This window comes from Toxotes jaculatrix, chromosome 1 (assembly GCF_017976425.1).
Source record: "Toxotes jaculatrix isolate fToxJac2 chromosome 1, fToxJac2.pri, whole genome shotgun sequence".
Taxonomy (NCBI): Eukaryota; Metazoa; Chordata; class Actinopteri; family Toxotidae; genus Toxotes; species Toxotes jaculatrix.
The window spans coordinates 20,609,016-20,627,081 of record NC_054394.1 but is presented as its reverse complement, the minus strand read 5'-3'; the positions used below and the strand labels follow the sequence as shown (position 1 = coordinate 20,627,081).

Genomic DNA, 18,066 nt, shown 5'->3' with positions numbered 1-18,066 from the left:
TATCGGTAACTCGTTCAAATCTGGTGCACACACTTTACGTCTCATTAGCAGGTTACCCTTATGTTGCAATAAAAGAAATAATGTCATTTGAAATGAAAAAGCAGCACTAGGAAGCCTTTTGGCGCCTATGATACAATTCCGAAGCTACGCCTATCTTCGTGCAATCTTATGCTAGCCTTAAGGCATTTTCTCCATTGACCAACTGGTGTTCAATACCAGTGCCAGGTATGCACCAAGTAAATCAGTTAAGGACTACCTGGATTCTTTCCATTTCTGTAAGCTGCTTATAAACTTACCTGACTGGAATGCTGACAAAGATCTGTTGATGCTCGCATACTGGTGCAAATTATATCAATTTTGAGTTAACTAACTTAATATTATGTACTAATATTATGTGCCTTTGTAACTTTGGTCAAGTTGAGGAAAAAATACCAATGCAGTAGTTGCAAGTATTGCAGATGTAGGTAATTCTGCAATGAGTTGTCACAAGTAGGCTACAGACTAAAAGAAACATCACTGGGTATTTAATTAAACAGTACTACCAACTAGCCTTCAACACTGATGTATTGTCCAGTGTTTTGGTTATTTCCAACAGCCTTAGATGAGGTGAGCAGATGTTGCAGCAGATGCTAAGGCCTGCACACATGATCCAGAAACATTAATTGAAATGAGAATACAAACCACAAAATACAAACTCAGATTTTATTGTAACACTGATAAGAATTGTAACACAATGAGGTAAGTTAAATAATCCACATCTGTGATGTTTTTGAACCAGCAACACCACAAAATATTCACCACCATATGAGTAACAGTTCCACAAAGTCTGCAAACAATGGCTAGTAATGCCCAGTCGGTTCAGTTCTCTCTGTTTCTTATGAGGACAAGAGGAATACTGAAAACAAAATCTCCTTTGTCTTTCAGTCACAGATTCAAATTGTTGTATATTTTGTTTCCTTTTAAGAGATGAAACTCAGTAGAAAAGATCCCCTGAGGGAGAAACATTCTTTTGTTTTTCTGATGAGAAAGAAGCCACTACAGACACTGGCAGGCTCAGTTTGAGTTTGCTACCATTTCTGCTGATGACTTGGCACGGTCTCACAGGGCACTAGGAGATACAGCATGAGAGCATTTCAGCTTGCCTGTGCTCCAGTCACACTGTACAAATAAATGATCTCACAGTGTCCGAAGAGTTATTAATTACTCTACAGACATCTGCTGCACAGCACAGCGTGTCTGCAACTCCAGCGCCCTGAAATGCCCTCGGAGTTTTGACCCAAGTCCTTGCTGGGAGAGTGGTCAGAGAATAGTTTCTCTGCACTCAAGGCTTTGTTCAGAGGAGGGGGAGTCCAGTGGGTTGGTGGAGGCGCTGGTTGTTTGTGGGAGGTGTTTTGGACGGCGCATGGAAGGGGACGGGGATGAACTCAAAGCGCCGCAGCTCTGGAGGTGAAGATCCTCGTGGTTTCGCTTCCGGGGACTGCCTATGATGCGCTGGGTCATCACCTATGCAGGACAGAAGTGCCAAGAATCAAAGTCATTTGTTCATATCAGCTAAAATACTGCATGGGCCAATACAACTCCACACAAATATCAGCAGCACTGATATGCAAAAGAGTTAAATGTATTTAGTTATTACATGTGCCACACTTTATTGTAGAATGATAGATCTAAAGAACAGTGAAATATATCTCACAATCAATTTACATTACAGTGAAAGAATAGTAAATACTATCGTGTTTTCTACTGCTACTGTAGTTTTGATGCCATTCTTGTTAATACAGTGCTGCCATGCTGTTTTATTTTCCATAAAATACACTGAATATACTATGAATTTCCCAAACATACAAATCTAAAGGTGCACATCATCACCACCCTAAGCATAAGGTTTAGTTATTAACAGCAATGTCATCCAATAATTGTGTAACATTCTTGTTAGCCTGTTATTGTAGGCATATTACTCAGATCAAAGCACACCATGTTTAGACACCTGAAAGCTGAGTCAAGTCTGACAATGCAAGCATCAAAACCAGAAGAAGGCCCACAGTTTTCTAATCTGCACTAAACTATCATGGACTGCTTTATACCGTCTAATCCAGTTACCTGATCTATGACATTGGCACTAAAGATGGCCTCCTCCATGTGTTTCTCATCCGACTTGATGACACACTTGATGTTGTTGACAACCTGCTGGACTTCAGGAGGTAGACTGCAGCTTGAATGCTCCAGAAACTTGGCCACCAATATTTTGGTGTCTTTGTACATCTTAAGGTCAGCCAGGGAGTGTGGGCGTTCATGGGAGGAGTGTGTGTGCAGGGATCGGGGTTTAAGTTGGATATCAATTTTCCTGTCCTCTTTCTGCTGCTTTCTGACACATGTGTGACTGGGTTTAGCTCCACCTACCTCTGCTGACATGTCTCTTGGTTCTGGAGATAAAACAGAGAAAAATGTCAAATCTTTGAATAAATGTTGAATGAAATCACATGCAATTCTTATAATCAAGGCTACTGCCAGTGGAGTTAGTGCTTTGGGCAAAGGGCATTCACAGATTTCTGTGTCACTAATGTAACACATTTTCATTATTTATTATTCATCATTGCTTTTCATAAGTTAAGAAATACAAACTTGTTTTCAGCTTTGTGACCATGCATTTTTTTTAGATAACCCAATGGGCCCAGTGGGATTTTTAATGGTTTCTTTAGCTTGTGAAGTACAAGAATTTTGCTTATTAATCCCTTATCCAAAGATCAAAAATGTTTAGTGATGATAGATGACAACTGTTTAAGTAAACTTAAATAGTAAATTAGCATGTTATATTGCAAGATGAATGATTTGTCCTTCAAGTTTAATTTTCTGTCAAACTAGGATGTCAGTGCTGTTTAGTGACAGATGTGCAAGTCATGGATGTCTGATTACCCCACTCCCCCCAATCCCATGTATTCAGAATTTATATGTTCATACCTTGTTCTGGTGATGTATGAGCTGAAGCTTCATCAGCAGGGTTATTTGCAGAGGCGGAGCCACTATTTTCTCCTGTAGAGGGAGACAAAAAATTGGTTACTGGTTAGTGATCCATCATTGCTTGTTGACAACGAAAGACTGTAGGGCTGCCACTGATGATTAATTTCAATCAGTTATTTTCTTGACTGATCAACTCTTTGTTTGGTCCATAAAATGTCAGAAAAAAGCTAAAGTTTTCCGTCACGTTTCCAGTGTCTCAGGTGATGTCTTCCCGTTCCATGTTGTCTGATCAACAGTCAAAAACCCAGTGATAGTCAGTTGAAAATAATATAAAACTGAGTAAAGCAGCAAATCCGCACATTGGAGAATCTGGAACCTGGAGAATTTAAGCTGTAATACAAAACTTGTGTAACATTCTTGTCACACTTACCTCCTATTGTTGAGGAGCAGGAGATAGGGTCGCTGGTGGAGCGGACAATGCGTGCCAGCTTGCGGTACCTCCTGGCTGCTCGGAGCCCCCGAGGCCTCTCTGAGGGCGAGAGGCCACTTTGGACTGAGGTAGAGGGGGGTTGTGATGTAGAGGAAGCTGACCAAACACTAAAACACAACCTGGGGCCGCGTGGCCTGCTAGGAGGGGAAGGTGAAGGAGCCAGTGGGCTAATGGCTGAAGTTCCACCAGAGGAGGCCACAGAGGTGGGGGAACAAGGCTGAGGTGGTGGGGGGATAGTGACAGGGAGCGTGAGCTTCCGGCTCATCATTCGTGCTTTAATGAGGGTATGCGTCGATGCTTTAGGTGGCTCCTCTGGTAAATGTTTGGCCGACGCAAGCTCATCACATATGTGCATTGCAGCCCTGAGTTCCTCACATGGATGTGTGTTTTCTGTGGAATCCTCCTGGTCCAGATTGCTAAAGTTTTCTGAGGACCAGTCTGGAGAGCGTTCCAGAGACTCCTGGGTGTGTGAGGACTCACTGTATCCGGTATCACTGGGGCGGGTATCCGTGTTACGCAGGCCACGACGGCACCGTGACGAGTCACGTGTGCAAAGTTCCAGGCTGGTGCAGCTTCCATCAGTGGGGGCAGTGTGGAGTGTGCCATAAGGAGAAGAGTCAGAGCCCTGGACCTCCAGGGAGCACAAGTCCTCTGAAGAGCAGGTCTGGTCCTGATCGGCCACCTCTGACACCATCAGTGATGCACTGTCCACTGAGGCTGAAAATAGAGGGGAGAAAAGCATCATCAGCAAAACTGCTAGCTGACAAAAACATTGGACAAACCCCTGCAATGTCCACTGCAGTGTTCTGACTGACTTTACCCTGAGTGCTGAGACCTGCAGTGGTGTTTCTCTCACACAAACTGGACTCAGTAGCCTGTTGCTCTATGCTGGTGGTGACCTGTAAAGGAGAAATCATTAGTGGAGATGAAGGTAACAGAGCTGTTTGAATAAAATGTTCTGAGCAGATAAATAAGATGGAGAGAAGTTCAGTTCATGTTGGATGTTCTGTATGCACTGTATTGCGTAATAACAACAGAGGCACAGAACCTTCAATACCTCTTTTTGGTCTGTAGAGGGCTCTGTAAGACCACAACACATTAAGAGAACTTTCTTAGTTTAAAGAGCAGGTGTACCAGGGGAAAAACTACTCCATTATGTAGAGTAAAATAAGAAGCTTTAATTAGCTTCACTAATGTGCTTTTCAAGGTGCGGTTTATTACATATATATATGTTCATATAACTTGGTTTGCCAAATCCTGTGGGGTCTTTAGCGTGAACTCATCTGTTTCTTCTGCTTTCTGACTGTTCTCACACAATCGATCACTGCCTGCTTCCATTAGTTATTTACAGCAGCCATTGCTAATCTATTGCAGGTGAGAAAATCCTCTGCTGATTCCTTTTTGCAGGACACTGTTCAAAGTGGATGTGAATAGAACTAGGAATTTGACATGTACAATATAATGAAAGTAAGGGATTAAAAGCTATTAAATGATGCTGACAATATATCAGAAGATAAAAGGATTTGCTTGCACATTAGACAGTTATTTTTAACTATGAACAATGAGGTGCAGCGAAGCCTCAGTCTGTAAAAAGCTCTGATCGGTTTAACATGACAGTCAAGTAGTAAATCTGAAACAGCAGATGATCCTCAGATTAAAATTTCTTTGTTTTTTAACTTACAGACTTGACAGGCAACATGGCAAAATGCAGACACTAAATGAAAAAAAAAATCTTCAAAAATGACAAAACAGTTTTTTTAAACCAATCTTTAAAGAATATTTAATCACAGGAAAACCTGTTTCCAAGCAGGTGTACTTAACGTTTTATTGCTCCTGCTCATATGTAAATGTGTGTATAGTTAAAATTGGAACAGAGCTTCGTATTTTATATATTTTCCTTGGAAACAAAGGAATTAATGTGCCTTGTTGACTGTTGTTTTAAGGACAAAGTAATTTGATTTTCCCTCACCTGGCTGGCAGGGGTCTGCCCCACCACTGACTCATACGGAGGCGGCAGGTCAGTTGGGTACAGGGTCCCTGGGCTGTTGATGGGCACCCCATAAATGGCACTGAAGGGAGAATGGGGAAAGTCCAGGTGCAGGCCTCTGCCAAATAGACACAGAGGCAGAGTTTCAACTTAACGATAAACACAAAAAAACCCCTAAAAATCCAAATCATATCTCAAACAAATGGAATACAAAGCATGGAGACAATAGCAAGTCTGAATAAAAATCCTACCTGAGTCAAAAATACAGAATATTGTCTATTAAAAACATAAAGAAAAAAAGGATGAAAAATATCTTCTTGCCCCCAACACTCCAGTCTAAATTATGTATGCTGGTAATATATTATTCTATGTGCGCCACCACAGTTTCATATGGTGCCAATTAAGAATATGCAGCCATGCTCGCAGTAATATCTTTTAATTACAACCCTATTCTCTTCTAAAGTGGCAGAGCATGAAATACAACCTGAGAGCTTCCACCAATCATTCGAGGCATGATGATGTCATGACACATCGCTGGCCCTGGGCAGGGACACCATAAATGCTTCCCCTTGCCTTGTTTATATTTATGGCATAATTGACAAACAGATGTGGCTTCCTGCCAAATGGCTACATCAGCAGCACGCTCTCTGGCCAAGACTGAGAAAATGGAGGGTGCGATGAGGGAGGGGTCAACCGATCTTCCACAACAGCTGAGAATCACAGATGTCACAGCTGCTTAACGGAGGGAAACGCTCCGAGCTGGCCATGTATGATAATACCACATGTGACGGTCACAGTCAGATAGTAAACAGACACATGCCATTGCTGCTTAATATGATGGATTTGGATTTGTCTCTGAATGCAAATGTTGCTTTTGGCATCTGTATGTTCACCTTCTTGTAGGAAATTCGTTAGGGTGGTTTACATTAGATAAAAAATGTTAAAGAATTTAAAAACAGATACTGTACCATATCATCAAGAAGATGTAATAGACCTCATCCTTTCAGCTCCTACCAACCTAAACATCTCATCTCTTTTCTTTGGTGTGTCCTCTTGAGGGGTTTGCGACTACAAAAACTTTCCTCCAGTGACTGACCCCTCAGCCACTTAATCAATTTTTCTAATAACTTTCCAAAAAGTTAAGCCTAAATAATGCTAAATGTGTATTATGTGTGATATTGTGGCACTCGGCCAAGTACAGTATCCTGAACTACTGATCACTTGCAGCAACCTGCAGAATTCTAGTTTCAGTGCTTATTGCAGGAAAGTTTGAGATAAGTTTCTTTGGCAATTGTATGCTGGATTTTTCAATAAGTTCCCCAAATGTATTTTATTCCCACCACAATCAGTAACCTGACCACAATGAACCTGTAGTTTTGATTCCACTTAATATAACAAATATTATATTTATCTGGATTGCACCGCACTTTCCAAATAATTTATGACTGATAGTCATTTGGTTGGGCACATAGATCTAATGTCACAAATGTTTTATGGGATGCTATTGTGTGCTAATGTGTTAATTTCTTCCATAGTGGACAATAAAACTGATTTGTAATGTTTTGTTTTGTACTGTAATAAGCAGCAGCAACTTAAGTTTTGTAGTAAATGAAATGAGACTGTGTGTTATACAGATGTCAAGATTTAAGAATAAGAGGAGTGCCAAAGTATTTTGGGCTATAAGACATTTATAAGTTTACGTTTATACTTTATTGATCCCTCTTGGGGAAATTACTCTGCATTTTACCCACACAAAGTGAACGAAACACACACACAAGCATGCACATGCACTAGAGACGCTGTGGCAGGGGGCTTCCCTAGAAGGAGCCGGGGGAAGGGGGGGGTTGCGCGTCACCTTAACCACCACCCATATCCATTGTGCGTATTCATTGTGCTTGGTCGAGGAATCGAACCGTAAATGTTTAGAGGGGATGTCTGATTTATAAGTAGACTATTGTGTATAATTACATTGTCTTGTAACAGTTGGATTTGTTGGGAAATTTTCAAATCAGAATTTTTATTGTGTATTCCTCATTTCCCATGAGATACATTAGCACCATTGTTTGGGGAACTAATATATGATGCTGATGAGTAATACTTTGCCTCTCACCTCTGTCCATCCATTGAGGGGGTGCAGGTGTACTCAGGGGGATAATATGGTGGAGGGGGAATGGGGGGGATAAACTCATCAAAGTCCAGTGTTTGGTGGAGGATGGTTCCATGGGGGGTCATGCAGTCAGCGTTTAGGGCTCGCGCTCTGTGCGGCATAAACTGAAACACAGCATAAAAAGAACCATTAGGGTCTTTATTACACATAGTTGTTTATTAATTATTTTGAATATAATTTTTCAAGTGGCAAATGACTGAGCAAATGTGATCTTGTTATACAAACAGTTACACATATTCACATCTGTGCTGCTGGTCACTGAACAAGCTTCACAAGTCAAGCGGCTTCCTCAGGAGCAACTCCACAGCAGTTTTTAAAGAGCTGCACATTCACTCTCCTCACTCAGACTTTCCTAAGTGGGACAACTTTCCAGTCACAGCCAGCCTGCTTTTCTAATCTCCAGGCTGCCACTGCCGATATTGACTTGGCTAAATTTACTGAGCTAAATAAAAGGTTAACACCTCTTGGCAAATGGGAAACAAGGCCACTAGCTAAGACGGTTAGAGATAAGACACAGTGCTTTTATCCCTTACGTCTCGGTGAATCAATAGTTGGATGCCACCATGTTCAGCCGCGTCAGCTTATAGAAGTCCTCCTGTGGTGTGTATGTCTGCTTTGGTGATTGCTTTTATCAAATACTGTAATTTTCTAATTTCACCTAGTTTTCTAGTGTCTGCACGGCATGTCTGATGGTATGTATGCTCTGCTTTACATAAAATAATGAGCAAAAAATGTTCCTGATTCATTGATCATTGGAAAATATTGACAGAAGTCAACACATTAACACTAAAATGTATTTATACTTACAGGTCTCCACAGTAAGGATAATCAGAATGATCTGGGTACTGAAGCAGGGACTACTGCGAATTGAGGCCTTATGTCAAGATGATAATGACTTCCATTTCCATTTTTAATTGCTGTGTAATTCATGCAGCTTCTGGTGGATTCATCTCCCTTCATAGGAATAGATTTTGTTTTAAAGAGTATTAATACGAAATGGTCTGTTTTATTTCTATGACCATTCCCCAGGATTCAAGAAAGTTATTATCTAGCAGTCTATCCCAGTTTAAAGAATAACAGAACATTACTATTATCAGGATTATAAATAGCTGCTTAATATGTTCATTCCGAGTTGCAATCAGGTTTAATCATGTTTTTTTGCATTGATGCCTCCAGCTGGCTCAAACATTACAGATTTTGCAAAACTCAAAATTCATCAGTTAGCAGCAGTAATGTAAAACTATAAATCTTCACCGATGTGTGACTCACAGGGAGATGAAACTAATAGAATATGTTGTACTCTAAGTTTAACTTAGTTTATCTTAATGGATAATACATAGCTGAGATCATTGCTGGTTTTCCATCTCTTCAAGCATAACATTAAGCCCCGAGCACCAGTTTTAATATCCGCACTCATTTCAACATGCACAAAAATTACAGCACAGTTCAGAAAATGTGTAAAATGTTCTTGCATCACAAATTACTGCAAAGGTCTTTCATATCTGGTGTGACGCTGGCAGCATTGCTCTACCTTTTCAGTTGTTGATGTGTTTGGAGGCATGTTCGTGTGAAACACAAAGGGAGAGTGGCCATGCTAATTTCCCTCATGACTGAAAGGGTTTAGCTGTTGGTAATAGTTTCATTGTTCCACATAAAATGACAAAAGAGAGTCATACTGAAGACAATATGCCTTTGAGGAAAAAAGTACAGAGAGAGGTTAAGCTGCTTTCTTTGAATCCAACATATTTTTGAGATGCAGGAGGACACTGAGGGAGGTCCTGTGGTAACTGACCTACACTATGTGTGTTTACATTAAGCTGTATTTACCAAGCAGAATGATTCTACCAAAAATTCAGACATTACTCTTCACCATCTCAAAACAGATAAAGACTGGCACATCATTCCTGAGCTGCATGTGTTTACCTAACCTGATGATAGTGATCTTCAGACTTCAGGGTGGTCACTGAAAAGAAAATAGAGTCAGCTCTTGTTGTCGTCGTCCCTTCACACTCACCATCTGCAGCACATCAGTTGAGACCATTTGCATACAGCACATGGCAGTGGCTAGAGCGCACACAATGGTGGAGATGACATTAAGGGCACATACGCTGAACAGCAGCTCCTAAAGTAGAGTGGGGAGAGGAGGAGAATGTTAGAGAACCAGGGAACAAAAGAAGAGGAGGAAGAGTGTGAAAAATAAGAGAAACGACAAGGGTGTAAGAGAGAAGGTGAGGAGAGAAGAGAGGAAGAGAAGACAGTCAACAATATAAACACCAGACAATATTAGAGAAGTGAATATGTGAATACAAGGAAAAAACACAGAAAGGAATTGAAGGTGACTCAAATGGCACTGACGTCATCAGTAAGGTAACCAAGTTTAGAAAAGCACAGCAGGGTGGCACTGCAGTGAGAGAACACTTCTACAAAAATCTGGGTTAGTAAGACAACCACGCAGCACTAAAAAGAGTCTAATCAGTGCTGTTAACGTATATAATATGAATTTTAAAAGATTTAAGGCCGATAATAACAAATGATGTCTGTGTCTATGATAGCCCTTGCAAACAAATTCAATTCAAAACAACCTCATAAACACCCAAGGTTAAGCACGAGCATGTACACATTCACACTCTGGCAATGCAGTGAACAGGAAGGGGACAAACCAGCATTGAATCTGTCAGCAAAAATAAATGTGCATGCTGGTGAAATACTAGCCCAGCACCCTGAAACAGAGAAAAGTCTTGTGACTGCAGTCCCATTATGCTGCTTTTTGTGCTATTTGTCTAAAAGGTAGAAAATTATCTTTAAGTGGCTCCATTTTTTAAACAATATCGACTTTTGAATGTCCTAACAAAGGAAGCTATAATAACTGTACTATATGAATTAAGGTCCCGAAGAAGAGCACAGGAACAACAATACCACTTGCCAGGCAATTGGCTGTAGGAGCAGCATCTGTCTGGCACACAGACAGTTGTCCTAGGTGATCTGGAGTCCTCTTAAATGTTTGAATACTGCCCTCTCCTGTGATTTCAGTGCTTCCTTTATTTTGAAGTCACTTATCTTTTGGGTCTATGGTTGTTTTACTTCCTGCTGTTGTGTGTTTCCCCTCTCAGTGACTGCCTGCCCCGCCCGGTTATTTTCACCTGCTGCCACTTACCCTTGCCTCCCTTGTGTATTTAGTCTCTGTGTTGCCCTCACTCTTTGTCAGTTCGTATGAGTTTGTTCCTGAGTGTTTCCGTGTGCATCTGCTACCTGCTTTTGTTTCCTTGTGTTTTTCCTTTGTGCTGGTTACAAGAGTTTTTGTTTCTTGTTGCCTGTTCCTGCCCAGCTGCTCACCGGCCTGTTCACTCACCTGTCTGCCTGTAAGCCTCTTTTCATTCTACTAAAGCATCTTCACTGTCTGCATTTGGGCCCACCCTGACTTTGTGATTTTTTAATTTAAATATCTAGCAGAAAAACGAGAGGGAGTAAATCTAATCACCTTGGAACTTCTCCAGCTCATACACCTACAGCTACAAATTTACTGTGCACAATACACAGGTGCACAAAAAAACACACTATTGAACACAGCGACTCCAGAATACCTATTAACGTAACAATATTATTCCTTAAACACAAGAACAAAGGAGACTTTCAGCACTGGCATTAAAATTTCACTACATTTTTTTGTGGACACCACAGAAGGTGTATTCCAGGCTGTCGTGCAGATTATTCACTAGATTTAGGAGGAGCATAATTATCAGTGACATTAAAAATACCAACTTGTATTAGACTTCTCACAAACTGCAGAGGACTGTCGTCTCCCCCAGCTGAGATCTATGCAAGGTAGTGGTTTGTTTTCAGGATGCAGGTACCTTGGCCTAAAATAGATTCCAAGCAGATCCCATGATTCACTTTCCTTCCCTTTTAAAGTACTTGATGTCAAATGGATCAAGTTGGCAACTGAAAAATTCAGAGTTATCTGCCCTGCAACTGTTGTTCAAACGTGTCTGATATCCAGTAACTAGATGCCAAAGATCAAGTGTGTGTATTAGCTGGACATTAAAACAGAGATGATGCCAGTTGGAACCAGTGAGGTTGAAGTTGCGCAGACCTAACTATAAATTACAACTAATTCATTTTTGTCTTGGAAGCCAACATTTTTGTGGTGGTGTAACATTAAAGGTTCATACCACAATTTGTGCATATTTTACCCCATTTACTCCAAATTACGTAAACTTTACATGGCTGCCTACATTTTTCCAAATAAGTCAAAGTGTTTTAGACTTTCGAATGTGTGTCTCACATGAGTGAAAGTGAAGATTTAACCTTTTTTACATATTGAGGCTTCAAGATTCAACATATTGAAAATTAACTTGTAGATAGGCCAACTTGATCCGCAAAGTTCTTTAACAGTAAACATCATAAATCAGTCTGCGCCTACAAATGCAGTGCTGCACAATTCTGTTTTTGATTTATGATTACAATAAAAGAGCCATGATGTTAAATAAAAGAAGTTTAAATTGTCATTGTAATGAATTACCCAAACCAAAACAAGTCCCAGACCTCTACAGGTCAATTTTTATGCCATAATGAAGTGAATGGAAAACTTTCTGCCCTAAGGAGATAAGCACATTTATGTCAAATATATGGGACCTGTAGAAGCCAAAACATGAAAAAACGCTATAGGGTCATTTGATTCCACTTTGACTGTAAGACCTGTAGTAAGACAACTAATACTAACCCCACGCAAGAGTGGTGCCTGCTGCCTAGTCTGCCTACAACCTTATGGTGGCAGACTGCATAGCACCCTGGTTCTTACAGTGGGCTTAATTGGTTTTTCACATCACTGACACCCAACTGTTATCTCTTGAACCATGACGTTCTTGACCAGAAACAAGATGCAAATATGCCTTCAGTAGCTGCTCGGTTTAGCTACCTCAAAGCAAAGGGCAGCAGCCTGCTTTTCTTCAGTCATCGTGGAGTCTCTGTTCATAGTCTCAGTGCAGGTCACAGTACTGACCCCTGCTTTCCTTAGCATCCCCAAGCACCTCTTTACAGCGTCTGACAGAAAACCCAGGACTTCCCCCAGGAAGCCCGATAGCAATTTTAGGGAGGGCAGTCCAGTCTGTTGGCAAAGCCCTTCAGAGATTTTCTTCCAATGGCAGGAAGCAGCAGATAGGCATTTTTTTTTTCTCACCGACTTGATGTGAAACATCAACTCTGTACGTTCACCGTATTCGCCTGAGATTACTGTACAGCAGTACACGTGAACCAACCTGTGTAAAACCGTGTCCTTGTATGTTCTAATGGTTTATTACAGTAAATGTAGTTCTTTTTTCCAAACAATTCTCTAACGGCAAAGGTGGAGATCACAAATTCAGACTGCAAGTATCTTGTAAAACAAGAAATATTTATGATGGCTCAGAACTAATTTTTGTTATGGTAATGTATCTGCCTTGCAGATGTGAGACAGTGCATTTCTGTGATTTCCCTTGTGACCACAGTGAACATAGTGACATAATAAATCCTGCCAGGCAAATGTAATAACACCTCTACAGAAACTGCTAAACATGCCTGCTCACCAGATATTTAACCTCTAAAAGATACCTTGCCCCAAGCCAATCAGTTACACAGCAAGGTCACATATCCACCCCCTCACAGGAAATCACAAATTATCTCAATACTCTCTCACACTGATTATTTACAGCTCCAGGCAGTGTAACAAGAAAAAAAAAAAGAACAGGGAAATTAAAAGTGCCAAAAAGGGTGAATGACACATATCAGCAGCAGTGTTGTTAGTACTGATTGCTTTTTATGAATAAAACTTTTACATGTAGAAGAGCTACCAACTAAAGGTGGTCTGCTACTTAGTCTACCTGCTGTGATATGCCGTGTATTTTCATGTCAAAGAAATTATATGGCAGCTGCATCATGAGTTCATTAGGATCAGTGCAAACCTATTAGCCAACTGAAATGGCCAAAGACTCTGAGGACTTGGGCATGACAGCTTCCTCTCAGACATAACTCAACACATCTGACTTCATTGGCACTTAATAAAGGTTTATAGCACAAGTCCCATATCTCTTTTAATGAACTATGATCACAGTGACAAATGTACTTGATCTTTCCTCTTTTCATAAGCATGCCTCATCCTAAGAAGTCTTTTATTTGGTTATCGATGTTTTATCATCAATCAGGGGCATAAAATTAATGGATATGATTGTCATTATCCAATAAAGGCACAGTAACACATACAGTATATCATTCTTGCAGACATTCTGAGCCAAGATAATCAACCAAGATCATGCATTCGCAAACTACAGCCAGCCCCAGCTAGATACACACTGCATATTAAAAGGTCTGCCTCTTGGGGAAAGACAAATGCTGTTGCCATTCTCCACTTCCTGCCCAATTAATCTGAGACTGAACTCTTGCATTGTTTTGTATTTTACATCATTTGACTGTTCTCACATGGGATAGTTTACACAGGGAGAGAGGAAATGTGGAGACATCAGTTTACATTCAATGATTTTAAAAATTTAAAGACAACTACTTTCAAATACTGACTGTTACTCAGGTTAATGATATTATTCTGATTGGAGAGGTAACCAGAGGAGAGGTCATGCTAGTGGCTCTGTGAGGCTGTACTAAGGCGCACCGCTGATTTGAGCAAAATACTAATGTCAGCATGCTATCATTCTCACAACTGCAATTCTGCTATGATGAAGTTTAGCAGGTGCAATGTTAACCATCACAGTTTTGTGCCTTAGCATGCTAACATTTGCTAATTAGCACTATAAGCATATAAACAAAAAGATTAGACAAATAAAGATTTTTTTGAAGATGAAATTCATCCTGAGGAGGACATGAATGTCTCAACCAAATTTCATGGCAATCCACCCAATGCTTGTTGAGATATTTCACTAAAAACAACAAGTAAACCTGCTGGTGGTGCTACTGGAAAAGTCAATAGATCACCAAAATTGGTAAGATTCATCCTCTGGGGCCTATGAATGTCTTTACAAAAATTCATGGCAATCCATCCAGTAGTTGTTGAGCTGTTTTGGTCTGGACCTTAGTGGTGCACTAACTAACTGACTGACATACTGACATTGCCATCCCTGGAGCCAAGCTGCTAGGTAACATCTGCAAATACAAAAAAAAAAAAACAAGCAGCCTGAGGCATCTGATGGGCCCAAATATATTTTCCCCCACACAATCTCTGACTTCAATCAGATTTCATTTTTCAACTCTGGATTGGAAAAATATAAGTAAGTGAGTGTCAGTGTTCACGGAATGTAAGACGAATGTTGATGGGGTACATTGAGCCTTGCAAAACATGGAGCTGATCTTAATGGATTTTGTTGTCGTTGTGAGTTAGGTGTTCTTCTTTTCTTCGTTTTTAGTCTTTATTTCATTTCATCCAATCCAGAGTGCAACTTAAACACATCTATATCAACGCGTACCATTCTTAACAGGTGCAATGAATGAGTTAGGACAGTGACATAATGTGAAAAACAAGAGAACAACACTGAAAAACTCACTCACCACTGTTCAGTATACATATGATACAGTATATTGTTACCATAGCTACCAGTGCAGACAGGTTGGATCCCTCTACATAAATCCAACATCTAGTTTCATTTGCAAAATAGTAATTTAAAGACCTGATTTGGGAAGTTAATCCGATTTCGCTGCAGTCTAAACAGTCTAAAGTACACACACTGTTTTTTACATGAGAAAGCCCTCACATTCAGCACTATACAAACACATGCTGTCTCTCACCCACCTTGAGACGTAGGCGAATGGTATTGCAATCCCTTAGTGGATTGAGTTTCAGAGTCTCTCCCAGGTTGTTGCAGCTCGAACTCTGCTGCTGTAGCTCGCAGCAAACACACACTCCATCGCTGTCAAACTTGAGCTGGTGGGGAGGAGGGGGGAACACACATCCACACTCATGCATGCACGCAACATACACAAAAAAATACATGCACACACACACACATACACACACACGCACACACACACAAACATGCACGCACAGATCAGACCTGAGCTTGGTGTTCTGAAGTAATTTGTCCAAAAAATAACATTGTGGAGGATATATTTACCCCCGAAATGAGTTATATTTACAATGAACATATATGTAGTCAAAAAGACTAAAAACCCAAGCTACAGAATAACAATATAGTGTTACAGTGAAAGGCAGCTGCACATCATAAGTGTACAATAAGACAAAGACTGAGATATGAGGAGCTACCCACGCAGGGAGGGATCGAGGTAGAGCATACCTCTGCTATGTGTCCCAGATTGAGAGAAAGCAGGACATGAACCCAACAAGTATGGGTTAATTACATTGGGGAGAGGAGATGAGGAACGTTAATATTTCAGTCACGACTGGGGTGCGGCCTCTGGGGAGCCACATAAAGCAGAGAAGTTGGTCTACTTGGATCACGTAAGGAGAAAAGCTGCTGCTAATGTGGAAGTGGCTGGGTTAGTGTGCTGGGTGCTGGATGAATCACGAGGGGCTTCTTCAGTCATGAAAAAGATCGGAAACTCTGGTGCTGTAAATTCGGCTTAAAAAATCAGCTTTGCATCTCATTATGAAAATGTGAAGACTGAATGTTCTGTGTCCAACTACTTCTGATCACCAGCTGCAAGGAGAAAAAGCTTAATAAGCCTATTTTGAAGTGCTCTGGATTCTCCTGTTTTCTATGGTGTTAACACCACTGTTGACAACACCAGACAGTAGAGCATCTGGCTAAAACCTCTTCTGAAAAGCATTTCACTTTCAGTTAAAGGTAAATTCCACCAGCTTTATGCATGAACCTCAGTTTACTAGTCACAGGGAGCACTACTCAGCCTGTGGAAACAGTTATGTGTCTTCTGTGGCTCTGGAGTCAGAGTAAATAACCCAGATGATGTTATCAGGGGTTATCTCTACTTTGGCTTGGTGACAAACACATATATTTACAGAGTGTTACACCTTATCAAATTTTGTACTCATCACTGCTCACTGGATCAGAAAGTTGGTTGGACTTCCTAAGCTTCCAAACTACCTCACATCTTTCATATTTTTATGACTCTTGTAATTGTTTTTATTCACTCTATTTGCTGCTTGGTTGTAGTTGCCTGGCCTTATATGCTGTTTATGTGGTTGTTTGGCTATAAATGTTTCTTGGTCTTATGTTTCTCTTGAAAAAGATATCCCAATCTCAGTGAGACTACCTGATTAAAAAATGTTTGAGGCCTGGAGTTTGGAATACTGGGGCATTCACCACAGTCTAACAAAAAGATGCTGCTAGTTGCATTTTTGGAAGTGTGTGATCCAATGTTTTGGAGCATCTCATGTTATGAACTAAAGCCACATTTACATATACAAACTCAAACACTGGAGATCAAAGACAGGATGTCATTCATTATGAACTGAATCTCAAAAACGCCAAAGCTGTTAAGTGTTACAATGTGGGGAAGCTGAGAAAGATTTAACTTTGTGTATAGGTCAGCCACACTTAGTGTACTGGTATATCTGAACTGTATGTGTGAATGCACTGTTTAAGTCCAGAAGAAATGACCTATGTTGTTTTGGTTTTGACCACTTTTTAAAAATTGTCTCTTTTGAGTCTAACAGCTTTATGCGGGTGCAGTACCAAAGGGCTTTCAGAGTTGTTTTTCTGTATTTTAGTTAGCTTCAGTTCTGGCGAAGATGGATGTGATAATAACTAGCCATTAGTCACCAACAGACAAATAGTTCAGTTCACTTTTGGTGCTGACTCAGTTCTACAGCTTGCTGAGCACAGGAGCTCAGCCTGTCAGTCTGCCATGTGTTGACATTCATGTAAATGAGGACTCGCATGCAGACAACAATGAACACATGCCTATTACTCACTGACTTCAATTACTGGTTTGACATAGGCCCACTGCAAAATACTAAAATGACTCATTAAGATGGACATCTGTTTGTCCACACTTTTTGAGCGTGGAGGACAAAGTTGGAGCGTGCATGAGTTAATGTCCAGTTGGTCTCACCAGCTGACAGTCTTCCAGGGAGTTGACCAGCTGAGCATTCTGGCAGGAGAGGATGGAGCCCGCCAGGTTGAGCATCACACACACTGCTGACAGCAGCATGAAGAATGTGATCTGTGACAGAGGAAGAGGAGACAGAGAGATAGAGAGACATGGAGAAAGAGAAGGACAACATAATGTCAAAATGTTGCAGCTTATTAACACTGATTCAATACAACAAAATTCTGATTCTGCGTTTGACAGCAAATGTAATACCAGAGGCACACTTTGCTAATCAATTGTCACAGTGATTTCAACAGATCACCAAAGAGGAAATAAGCACTGAGAAATCAAAGACCTGCTTTTCCTCAGACCGCAAGAGTCTGAAGACGAGAGAAATCATAATTAGAGAAAAGCTTTTCACCTAATGACACAAGAAACAACTGGACTTATGGAAATTCTCCACCTACAGTCAGTCTA

The 18,066-nt window shown here is 40.6% G+C and overlaps 1 protein-coding gene across 1 annotated transcript; it reads right to left on the bottom strand.

The window, feature by feature from the left end:
* Positions 1-723: 723 nt before the first annotated feature.
* On the bottom strand, positions 724-17,721 carry fam189a1 (family with sequence similarity 189 member A1). Its single transcript, XM_041039072.1, has 10 exons — positions 17,611-17,721; positions 15,371-15,502; positions 9,617-9,724; positions 7,546-7,706; positions 5,418-5,553; positions 4,269-4,347; positions 3,389-4,165; positions 2,959-3,030; positions 2,101-2,423; positions 724-1,503 (listed from the first exon to the last, which is right to left on the bottom strand). Exons 1-10 carry the CDS (start codon positions 17,707-17,709, stop codon positions 1,300-1,302), a joined length of 2,091 nt encoding a protein of 696 aa, XP_040895006.1. The 5' UTR covers positions 17,710-17,721; the 3' UTR covers positions 724-1,299.
* Positions 17,722-18,066: the final 345 nt, after the last annotated feature.

What these genes read in the sequence shown, in the direction of transcription:
- fam189a1 (XM_041039072.1), bottom strand. Translation starts at nt 17,709, where the DNA reads ATGCTGCTGTCAGCAGTGTGTGTGATGCTCAACCTGGCGGGCTCCATC. An exon ending in TGCAGGTCTCAGCACTCAGG is followed by an intron (nt 4,166 to 4,268) that starts GTAAAGTCAGTC and finishes CTCTATTTTCAG; the next exon opens with CCTCAGTGGACAGTGCATCA. An exon ending in TCATACATCACCAGAACAAG is followed by an intron (nt 2,424 to 2,958) that starts GTATGAACATAT and finishes TTTTATCTCCAG; the next exon opens with AACCAAGAGACATGTCAGCA.